At 32.2% G+C, this 11,411-nt stretch overlaps 2 protein-coding genes and 1 pseudogene across 6 annotated transcripts; all 3 read left to right on the top strand.

The window, feature by feature from the left end:
- The first annotated feature begins 83 nt into the window (after nt 1–83).
- Nucleotides 84–608, top strand: LOC148782386 (pentatricopeptide repeat-containing protein At2g33680-like). The gene has a single exon (XM_088864631.1). The coding sequence runs from the start codon at nt 84–86 to the stop codon at nt 606–608; it is 525 nt and encodes a 174-aa protein (XP_088720757.1).
- A 156-nt stretch (nt 609–764) lies between these two features.
- On the top strand, nt 765–1,361 carry LOC148782385 (pentatricopeptide repeat-containing protein At4g33170 pseudogene; annotated as a pseudogene).
- Nucleotides 1,362–7,798: 6,437 nt separating this feature from the next.
- On the top strand, nt 7,799–11,411 carry LOC18425591 (uncharacterized). Of its 5 annotated transcripts, none has more exons than XM_020662094.2 (6): nt 7,805–7,929; nt 8,754–8,856; nt 8,930–9,092; nt 9,205–9,281; nt 9,386–9,463; nt 11,049–11,411. In XM_020662094.2, exons 3-6 carry the CDS (start codon nt 9,020–9,022, stop codon nt 11,247–11,249), a joined length of 429 nt encoding a protein of 142 aa, XP_020517753.1. In that variant the 5' UTR covers nt 7,805–7,929; nt 8,754–8,856; nt 8,930–9,019; the 3' UTR covers nt 11,250–11,411. The 5 variants fall into 5 exon arrangements, with proteins under 5 accessions (XP_088721167.1, XP_020517753.1, XP_088721169.1 ...); XM_088865043.1 differs by lacking the exon at nt 7,805–7,929 and adding an exon at nt 7,935–8,021; XM_088865041.1 differs by having other exon boundaries at nt 7,799–7,929; nt 8,754–9,092.

The following is an 11,411-nucleotide window of genomic DNA, read 5'->3' as shown; positions in this document are numbered from 1 at the left end:
GAAGCTCTGCAATTTCAGGATATGCAAAATCTGGTGAGGGAGAAGAAGCTCTGGTTTTGTTTAGAGAGATGTGTAGGGAAGCCATGAAACCTGATCAGCATGCTTTGTCCAGTGCCCTCAAGGCTTGTGCAGAGACAAGTGGGTTATTGGAACAAGGGAAACAGCTCCATGGCCAAGTGGTGAAAATGGGGTATCAGAGAGAGAATTTCATGGCAAGTGTTCTTCTCTCTCTTTATGCAAATTCCAGCCTTTTGAGTGATTCTGAGAAGGTTTTCAGGGGTTTCAGGGGAATTAAAGAGAGAGACAGGGTGTCCTGGATTTCTATGATGATGGTTTTTGCAGAGAGAAAAGAAACAGCTTTGGGAACCATAAATCTCTACTGCAAATTCCAGCAAATGGGCTTTTCTCCTGATGTTTTCACCTTCATTGCTGTTCTAAAAGCCTGCTCGAATATGTCAGATTCGAGCATGGGCTTTCAAATACACACTCACATAATAAAATCCAATTGGGGCTCTGACATATCAATTGGAAATGCTGTTATCGAGATGTACGCAAATTGTGCCTCCGTTGATGAAGCTCGAAGAGCTTTCGATAACATGAGTTGCTGAGATGAGATTTCATGGAGCTCAATCATAGCAAGCTATGCTCAGGAAGACGATGGATTTGAAGCACTTCTCCTATGCAAGCAAATGCAAATTGAAGGATTTAGGCTAACTGAATTTAGCTTGGCCCCTTGTTTAATGGCCTGTGCAATCTTAGCGGCAATGGAACTAGGCCGACAACTCCATGTGACCATTACCAAGTCTGGTTTTTCTTCACAGGTCTATGTTGGGCGCACAATTTTGGACATGTATGCAAAATGTGCAAGCATTGAGGACTCGATAATGGCTTTCCATGAGGTTCGGGCTCCCAATATAGTGACTTTCAATGCTCTAATTTCAGGTTATGCGCAAAATGGAAGAGCTCAAGAAGCCATTAATGTCTGCAATGAGTTACCCAAATTAGGTATTGCCCCAAACAATGTTACCTTCATTGGGGTCCTAAGTGCCTGTAGCCATGTAGGTTTAGTGAGAGCGAGCTTATATTACTTCAATTCCATGTCATTAGACTATGGAATCTCACCTGAATTTCAGCACTGTTCTTGCTTAGTTGATGCTCTTGGAAGGGCTGGAGAGCTAGAAAAAGCTCATGAAATTGTCACCAAAATCCCTTTTCCAGAGGCGATTCCGGCATATCGAACATTGTTGGCGGCTTGCCGGAATTTTGGGGAGTTAGAGATTGGCCAAAAAATTGCAAAGAAGGTGCTTGAATGGGACCCACACGACCATTCACCTTTAAATCTAATCAGCAGCATATTTTAAATATATGTAATTTTGTTACATATATTTTTCACCTTTAAATAGTATCGGAATATGTCGATAAATTCATAAAACGTTGAAACAAGGGAAATGATTAGAAATATACTTTAATTTTTAAAAAATTAGAAGAAAAAAAAAAAAACCTCAATTTTCATAATTCTCGTTCACACTCTTTTTCCTTAGTTTTGACATTTAAAATACTTCGAAATATGCTGTATAAAATGGGGTAGACAGTAATTAAAGTTCCATAATTCTAAGGCTTCACAATAATACAACTACAGCGGAAGTTATTTTGATAAAAAAAATGCCAAAAAAAAATGTGGATGAGGTTATTAGAAAAAAGGGTGTAGATGGTGTGCCCCCTTAAATATATTATCAATCCAAACTAATATATTTAAAATGCGTCCAATTGGCCAAGCTTATCAAAAAATTATAATAGGGTGTGGTTTGTGTAGGGTTGAGGCTCAAAACAATCAAAGCAAGACGCACCTTTAAATAGTGTCGGAATATGTTTTTCGGTATTGAAAATCTTTGTGATGGTTTGAAACTTTATTTTCATAGCTACTAATAAAAATTCAAAACTTCAAAAATAGTGTAGATCAAATAGATCTATGAACACTAGAAAATTTTTTAAAATAGACAGTCTAGAAATACATTACAAGATGGACTATGTCCAAGACTCCATTGTGTCTCATGTTCATACATCTTGAGATCGAGATAAACAATTTGAGGATTTTTGGGCTTTAAAATAACCGTTTCTAGTGACTTCTTGAGGTGCACCTTAATTTAATTGTTTAGGGTCTCGTCCTTATATAAACTTTTTCTATTATAATATGTGTTAAAATAAAACTTCACAATTTTTTTCTAAAAAAAACCTCAAGCCTTTGTGGCGAAAAAACATAAAATTGGAATAAATAATAGTAATCTTGACACTTATGTGTGAGCAAAATGATAAGCACAGTTCAATGTTACCATGGGACAACAAATATGATTATAAATTTTGAATCTCTCTGGGACTCCTATTTCATTATTTAAAACGTCTCATTGATAAATAAATGTAGAATATCTGGATCACCTCTATCATCAAATTTTATTCTCAATTTTTAATGATATTCATTAAAATTTCTCTCTCTCTCTCTCTTGTGATTTAGATCATAATCATCTAATCCGGCTCTTTTGTGATTTAGATCATAATCATATTGAAAAGCAGTGCTTATCACTCTGGTTCCTATAGAACCAGCCAGTTCTGTAAATGTTTTTTTTTTCTATTTTTTTTTGTCAATTTTTATATTTTACTTATTCTCACTGAGGAGAATTGGTTAGATCATTGATCCAGATCAACGATTCGTTGATCAAAATGGGTTTTTGGAAGCCAGTTCAGCCAACTGATATGGGTTTAAAATAAGGGTGTGCTTTTTATAGAGCCTAAGCTCTAAACAATCAATTAGAGCCTACGTTCAAATAGTATCTAGAAATGTGGTTTCAATATAGAAAATATTTGTAATAGCCTTAAATTTTATTTTCATCTTTATTTATAAAGTTTAAAACTTACAAAACAGTGCAGATCGATAGATCTATGAAAACTTGAAAATCTTGAAAATTGATGGTCCAAAAATACGTTACAAATACACTATTTTCAAAACTTGAAATCCATTTTTTTCTCATGTCCATGAATCTCTATATCAAGATGATCAATTTGAAGATATTTGAGCATCAAAATAACCTCTTCTAATTAAATTTTTTAGGCAGGTTAAAATTTGATTGTTTAAAACCTCGGCTCTATATAAACTTGTCCCTTAAAATAATACTCTCTAAGTAATTCTTGATTCTTTCTCAAAAGTCTAGGGAAAGTTGGACACACATCTCATGCCTTTCATTAGGTTTAAAATCTCTTAATTCAAAATTGCATTAATTATTTTAATACAAATAAATCATAATTTAAATTGTTAAATAATTTATGGTAATCATGTTTTGTTAAGTAAATTTGAACAATCAATTGTTTTATCATGGCGTAAATTAGTTAAGAATAAATTAAAATTTGTAATTAAAAATATGATAAATAGGATATAGCTAGACTCGAGTGATGAAATTACAAATCTCTTGTTTTGAATTGGTTGATAAATAGGACAATTCTCAAGAATAATTGAAGAATACAATCCTTATATTGTTTAGTTAAAAATAAAATAGAAAAACAAAAGTTATAGTAATTTTTAAAATTAGAACCTCTTACAAGATACACAAGTTCATCCCCAATCAGAACTGACCGGTCTAGTCCAAAATGAAGGGTTTAATAAACAAAAACCAATGTTTGAACGATTTTAGTTGGTCAGATCTGCTTGTTTTTATTGATTCCAACTACCTGAATAAAGTTGGCAATTTTTAATATATTTTATATTTAAAAAAATTTATATTTTTAAACTATTTTTTTTAGAAAAAAATGGACTTTAAGTTTTGGAAAGGGTGTATCTTGGTACGCATTTTTAGGCCATCAATTTTCAAGTTTTCATAGATCTGCTCAATCTACAGTTTTTTGAAGCTTAAATTTTACAATTAAAAATAAAAATATATTTTAAGGCTATCACAAAGATTTCCAGTATTGAAACCACAAATCTCGACAATATTTGAAGGTGTGTTTTACTTTGAGCCCTCGGCTCCATACAAACTGCACCCTTTTAATATTTTTTTCGATTTTGATGGATTAAAATAAGTTTTTTTTTTTTTTAAAAAAAATCTGGAAAATGTCATTGAAAAATCTGGAAAATACGCAAGCCTCAAAACTACACTAAAAAAAACAAGGCGCACATAAAGAAATTCATTAAAAAAAAGAAGTCATTTTGATGTTTAAAAACCCTCTATTTGGTCGTCTTCATCTGGATATATAAGAAAAAGGAGAATCTCAAATCCTAAAACTTGTAATTTTGTAATATATTATCTAGACTGTCCATTTTCAATATTTTTATGCGTTTAAAGATTTGTTCAATGAGCATATTTTTTAATTTTAAAGTTTATAATAGTTAGGTATAAAATTAGATTTTTAAGCCCTTGTAGAAGTTTGTGACACCAAATATTTTGAGTTCTTACATGATTTTTTTAGTTTAGAAATGATGAAGGGTTTTATTGAAATAAAAATTGAAATTTAAAGTTGCTTGCCCCGAAAAGAGTTGGAAGTTCCTTTTCGTGGTGATGGTTACGTTGGCCGGCATTTTTCTTTAAATAAATGGTGAGGTTGCAGTGTTTTAAAACCTAGATCCGGTGGCACGATCAGTCATCCGATGGATTGATTCGGATCGCCGATCCATCAAATGATTCACTTATTTATAAAACGCTCCCAATAAATTTAAATATTATCTAAATACTTTTACATAAAAAATAAATAATAAAAAGAGATAAGATCTAGGTGATTTGGCTGATATTTATTGCCTAATTCCTTAATTGACTCACCCATTTATTTGATAGAACTGAGTAGGTAACGATAAAACATATCGATTCGTAGTTTGTCAAGGAACCGAGTCAGTCCCCACTACTTTCTGATTCGATCAAGGTCCTCATTTTCCTCAAACCCATATTCATATTAGTTTTTAGTAAATTTCAAGCCTCCTCCACCATCTAGACTAGATTTTGATGTAAATTTATCTTCAATAGATAGAAAGAATTTGAACTCTCTAATTTGTAAAAAAAATAAAGACTATGACTTTCTAAGTTTAATATCCTCGGGTGTATATCATCATTCATCGCCAAAGCCTTTTCCTAGGTTTATATACTAGTTTCTGATCAACTAGCCCTTTAAGCCTTCTATAATTGGAAAAAGTTTACATAGAGCTGAGGCTTTAAACAATTAAGTTAGAGCGCACATGAAAAGTTTCACTAGAAAATGTTGTTTTGATGCTCAAATATCCTAAGATTGATAATCTAGACATCAAGATGCATGGACATGAGAAAAAAATAGATTTCAAATTTTGGAAATAGTGAATCTTGTAGCGTATTTTCTGACCGTCAATTTTCAAAATTTTCAAGTTTTTATAGATCTGCTTGATCTACACTATTTTTTAAGATTTAAATTTTATAATTAAAGACGAAAATATATTTTAAGACTATCACAAAGATTTCCAATATTGAAATCACATTTCTCGATACTATTTAAAGGTATGTTTTACTTTAATTGTTTAGAGCCTCGGCTCTATACAAACCGCACCCTCTATGATATTTTAAAACAATAGATAAATAAGCTTGACGTGAAGGTTTATGCCTTTTCTCTCATTTTCTATAAATCTTATTTATCAGATGTTCTTGTTATCGTTGATAATTTACGGTTTCTATTATGCAATTTATGCAAGATTATTTCATGTATAAGTTTATCTTTTTGCAAAGGAAAAAGTTTATATAGAGCTAAGGTTCTAAACAATCAAATTAGAGCCCATCTAAAAAATTTCACTAGAAGAGGTTGTTCTAATGCTCAAATATCCTCTAATTAATTATTTCGACATCAAAATGCATGGATATGAGAAAAAAAAAGATTTCGATCGTCAGTTTTCAAGATTATCAAGTTTTCATAGATCCGCTCGATCTATACTATTTTTGAAGCTTTAAATTTTATAATTAAAGATCAAAATATATTTTAAAGTTATCCTAAAGATTTCCAATATTAAAACACATTTATCGACTCTATTTGAAGGCGGGCTTTACTTTGATTGTTTAGAGCCTTGGCTCTATACAAATCACACCCTTTTGTAAAATTATACTTCATTCAAGGTAATTTATCATGCTATTTGTCATTGGGGAGTGAATGAAAAAATCACCCTCTATCCAAGCATAACTAAATAACAAGGATTGTATACTATGAGACCATAATTATGTAATTTTTGAATAAAAATATCATAATCACTTTAGCCGTTTAATGTGAAATCCAATAGATGAAAGTGTGGTACAATATTCAAATATATTTATTTTAGACTTTGTACCCAAACAATGACACACCTATAACCACTCGATTTCAAATTTAACGGTCAACAATAATTGTGACCTCATTGTATCAAAAGTAAATAGTCTCATCGTATATATTTCTATAATATTACCCATAATATTAGGGTGTATATGGCACAACTAACATATATATATATATATATATATATATATATATATATATATATATATATATATATATATATATATATATATATATATATATATATATATATTAATTGTTGATAAGGTAGTCCACTTTTAAAAAAATTAACTTTTATCTAAAGGCAGTGTTCCGAAATATACAAGGTATTTTGATATGAAATCCATTGAGAAAATTATGTGAGGTTTTTAACAACAAAATCTGATGATCGAGCCTTATCAATTGAATCAGATCGAAATAGGGAGGTGGATGGCTTCGAAAGAAAATCCTTGTAATCACCAAATTCTCACAAAATTATAAAATTTCTTTGTAATTTGTAGCGCAATACTAGAATTGTCCAAGACGAATTGGAATAACTCGAATCAAAGTCGTACGAAGTAGGGCCCGCTTTCAATCTTTGAATCATTGGTACAGGTTCGGGTTTATTGACTTGACTCGAGAAATTGTTTGAGTAAAATTTATTTTATATATTTTTTAATATATTATATAATTTATTTATATAAAAAATATTTAAATAAAGTCTCACCTCAAAACTCACTAAAAATTGTAGTTCTGGTGTCGAATAACTTTCTAATCGATCGTTTCAGCTTGGACCATGTGGTTGTAAAAAAAAAAAAAGGAATTCAAAAAGGAATTCAAAGCCTAAAAGTAGTATATATTGTATAACATGCAATTGGCATACGGATGCATTCGTAGCTGTAGAGGGAAGGTGCACCTTCAAATTTTATCATAGTATATAATTTTGATGTAAAATGTTCTTAAGATTATTTCAAATTCTATTTTTATATTTAATTATAAAATTTTAAAGTTTTAAAATGGTTAAAATCAAGTAGATCTATAAACATATGAAAATCTTGAAAATAAATTGTGTAGATAATATGTTGTAAAATGTACTATTTCTAAGACTAAATTTTTTTTTTGTTTTTTATGGTCATACATCTTGACAATCTCGATGTCGAGATGATCAATAAGAGGGTTTTTCAATATTAAAACTATATTTTCTACTGATTTTTAAGGTGCACCTGTAGTTGTAAAGGTAAAGTTGCAACTTTATATAAACTTCTTCCAATATCTAATACATGTATTTCACCCTACAATTAAGTGTTACGGATCTACAAAATTTGTGCCATTTTTTAAACTTCAAATTTCATATTCATTGTTGAAAATTCCTTATAAAGTTATCATGGAAATTTCCGATGCCCAAAGCACTCTCCGGACGAGGATTGTAGGCGAAGTTTTTACTTTGTTTTCATGAAGCAAGGTTCTTGTAGAAAGCATACTTTACATATTTTATTAGTAGATATACTTGATTAGATCTAGAGCAAAATTATATCTCTAGCTGAGCTCAATTAGTCATAAAAAAAACTTTTATGAACATATATAATGGGTATAACGGATCAGATCGACCCTACCCATATTTTCTCTCTCTAACCCGCTTTCTTCACTTGGGTAATATTTCTGTCTAACATTTATCCAATGTTTCTCACTCATCTACTTTCTTGATTTATGGATTCTCTCTTTCATCAGCTTTCTTCATTTGTGTAATATTTCTTTTCCCCATCATCTTTAAAAAACTTATTTCATTATTTAATCTCCCGCTCGCTCTCTCATTTGCTTTCTAAATCTGCTTTCATATTTTGATTTCTCTCTCATCTGCCTTCTAACCATTTTTTCGTAACTTAATCTCTCTCTCTAAAATGCTGCTTTGATAATTTAATTTTTTTTAAAATTAATCATGAATATTGCGTTCTGATTATGTTTTTACTGAAGAATATGGAAGTTTTTATATTTTTTAGTTGGGAATTGGTGTTCTTTTTCTCTCTTTATTGAGAGGATTTTAGAGTTTAGGGTTTTATGTATGTTTTTTTTTATCTAGGGTATTTTAGAGTTCAGGGTTTTATGACTGTCTTTGTGGGTTATTGGTTTTATTTTTTCTGATATTTTTTACTGTAAAATACAGGTGAAAATATGAATAAAAGAATCAATTTGGGTTCAATGAATCTTTTACCAATTAAAAGAAATAGTAAATTTACTGATCAATTTGGGTTAAGTGCATTTTTTCGGATATTTAAGGAGTTTGGATGCATTGAATCTGATAATTTGGTTTATTTAATTTGTATATTGGAAGCTTGCAAACATGTTTTTTCAATTAAATTTCTTATATTTTGGTTCATATTAAATACAGTGAATCTAAAGAGCATATAGAACCTTCTGTAACAATACCTCATTTCTTTTTTCATTTATTCCTGTCGTTTTGGATTGAGTTTTTACAGAGAGATGGAGGGAGTCTACTTCGACGCGAAGTTTCCTTGAAGAAATAGCGCGAACCTAAAATTTCGGGAAATTTAGTATCGGATCTTGCCCCTTCGACTTCTGGTATGGTCTTTCGGCTTTCTCACTGAAACAAAACCCCGAAACTCAATCAAATTGCCGAAATTTCGGTCCGCAGATTCGGCCCCGAATCACGTTCACACTTGTTGAAAGCATGTAAATCGCCCTTGAAACGCCAGTTACTTCCAAGCTCTCTTCCTGGTTAACAATGGCGACTGAAAATCCCCAAAAATTTCGGTTGAATTTCTTGAAAATGCTGCTGATTAGAAGAAGAAAACAAGGTATTGTTTGCCCTAATTTCATAAAAAAATAGTACGAGTTTGTTTTTTAAATGTTTGTTGGTTGAGATTATTGCTATAATTTATTGGATCAAGGCAATTTTCATGGTTTCAGTGCCTCTCACTGTGGAGCTTTCTAAGCCAGTAACAAACCCTAGATATCAAGGGGTTCCTCCTACAAGATCGAGCGAGGTCATATTTAAGTAAATTGTTAGAAATTCAATAAATGATAATCAATAAATTGCTATATTTTGATTTTTGGGGGGTTTTTGTTGTTTTTTTTCCTTGTGTTACAGGCCATGGAGTGGTGCCCTAAAAGAGATGGATACGTGAAAGATGATTTCGCAGAGGAAAATCTCTATCTCTATACAGAGGCATGCTCATGTTTATTAATTTTTATTATTATTAATTTTTAATATTTATTATTCATTATTGTTCTGATTTATTTGAAATGCCTCTGATCTCACTGGATCAAAGGCTTTTTCCCTTCTGTTTCTTCAAAACTGAACCAAGGGCAGAATGGTTAGTTTCTGGGAGGGGGTCGGGGCATAATTGACATTTTGGAGGGGCAGCTAATAGTTAGCTGCAAAAATTCATCCTAGCACCACCATTTGGGGCTTATCTTGAGCCATTTTGTGGGCATTTCTTCGTGGCATCTGTGAATCAAAGAAATGAGTCGATTGTAGGTGGTTTTCTGGTAGGAAATTCCTTTGTTTGAGCTTTCCTTGAGATTGTATGAGGTAACTTTACATAACCCCAATCTTATAAGTTTCCCTCTTGATAGTGAATACATCTTTACCATCTTGCTCGTGGACGTAGCCCATTTTGGGTGAACCACGTATATGTGCGTGTCCCTCTCAACTTTCATTTGTGTTATGCTTTGATGATTTCTCATATTGCTTGTTTTATTGTTTTTATATTTTTCGCAATTATATTGTATTTGTTATTGCATATTGGGCATGTTATTTGAGTGTTGAAATCATTGTGGTGTAGTGGTCACCATATCTAGTGGGATTTGAGATATCTTGATTTGCTCAAAAGGAGTGATTGGGTTATCCCGATTTCACAACATTAGGGACCTTATAGGATACTACGCATAGTACAGCAGTTGTGCACTAAATCTGATCTCCACCATCTCGTTTCAAAAATGATGGTAGAGATGGATGTAATTTCATATATGTGATTCACAATAAACGAATGATATAATAAGTGTATTATTGGACAATAAAGACGAGTCTCAAAATTTTGAGTTTGACAGTGTTTTGGCTTTTTAAGGAACTATTCTAACATGAATTGGAAAAATTCAGTGGCCCATTTGATTTCAGAAAAGCATGGTCTGGTGGGCTATGAAAAACCGTAGTCCAGTGGGGTTTTCACTGCCATGTGAAATGGCAACCGGTGATGGGGGGAAGTGTGATCCATTCTAAATCACACTTAATCAGGTCATCAATGTCTGATCAAATGGGCGGTGATGGCGAGAGAGTAGGACCCACCGTTGGGGTCATGTCCTGTTCGTGTAGGTCTCACTCTCTTCTCATCACCTCCATCATTTTAGTGGATGGTAAGGACCCAAATCAACAATGATTTTTCATTGTCCATTTCCTTGTCCATTTCTCTTTTCTTTGCAGGCATGCGTGCATGGTTTGCAGCTGCCGCAGATACTCGTTATGCAGTAGGTGTCACATGGAATCTTTCTGGAGTTTTTGACATTCATTTTAGTAAAAGTGTAGTGCAATCCAATGAACCTTAGAAGACCATAACTCATTGGAGTCATCACCATAAAATGATGGATGGTGATGGAGAGTGGAGTGGGGCCCGTCAGAATGGGACATGACCATGATGATACCCCAGTGGCTGATTTCTTTAGCCCATTAAGTTACATTAGTCTTTTTCTTATTGAGTGCTTTATATGTTTTCAATCTCAAAATGCTTTAATATGTGCCATCCAATCCTATGTAGGGATTTCGATGGACCGTAGAAAATGGTAGATGGCATATAAAAGCTGTATTTGGAGGTGAGATCAGTTCTTGGGCAGCTTGGTGTTGGCTGGATGGCACATCACATATGCATCGTAAACACATTGCACCAAATCATCCTGATTTATGGAACTTGCCACGCTTCATGTTTTTTGGGTGGAAAACGCTAACTTACGTGATTTAGTCAATATGGTTTCTTTTTCATTTGTTACATTAAATATGGGATACAATGTATAAGGTTTCATCTTTCTTCCTTTTCTTTCAGAAATTGATAGAATTCACTTAAAAAAAGTCTGGACTACCTTAAGTTACCAAAGATAATAGAAAGTTCTAGTTGGAAGCACCC

The sequence above is a fragment of the Amborella trichopoda genome, chromosome 4 (genome assembly GCF_054954075.1).
Source record: "Amborella trichopoda isolate Santa Cruz 75 chromosome 4, AtrichopodaSantaCruz75HAP2 v2.0, whole genome shotgun sequence".
Classification (NCBI taxonomy): domain Eukaryota; kingdom Viridiplantae; phylum Streptophyta; class Magnoliopsida; order Amborellales; family Amborellaceae; genus Amborella; species Amborella trichopoda.
This window is presented reverse-complemented; position numbering and strand designations above follow the sequence as displayed.

What these genes read in the sequence shown, in the direction of transcription:
- LOC148782386 (XM_088864631.1), top strand. Translation starts at nt 84, where the DNA reads ATGAAACCTGATCAGCATGCTTTGTCCAGTGCCCTCAAGGCTTGTGCA.
- LOC18425591 (XM_088865041.1), top strand. Translation starts at nt 9,020, where the DNA reads ATGGCGACTGAAAATCCCCAAAAATTTCGGTTGAATTTCTTGAAAATG. An exon ending in GATTAGAAGAAGAAAACAAG is followed by an intron (nt 9,093 to 9,204) that starts GTATTGTTTGCC and finishes TCATGGTTTCAG; the next exon opens with TGCCTCTCACTGTGGAGCTT. An exon ending in ATCTCTATCTCTATACAGAG is followed by an intron (nt 9,464 to 11,048) that starts GCATGCTCATGT and finishes AATCCTATGTAG; the next exon opens with GGATTTCGATGGACCGTAGA.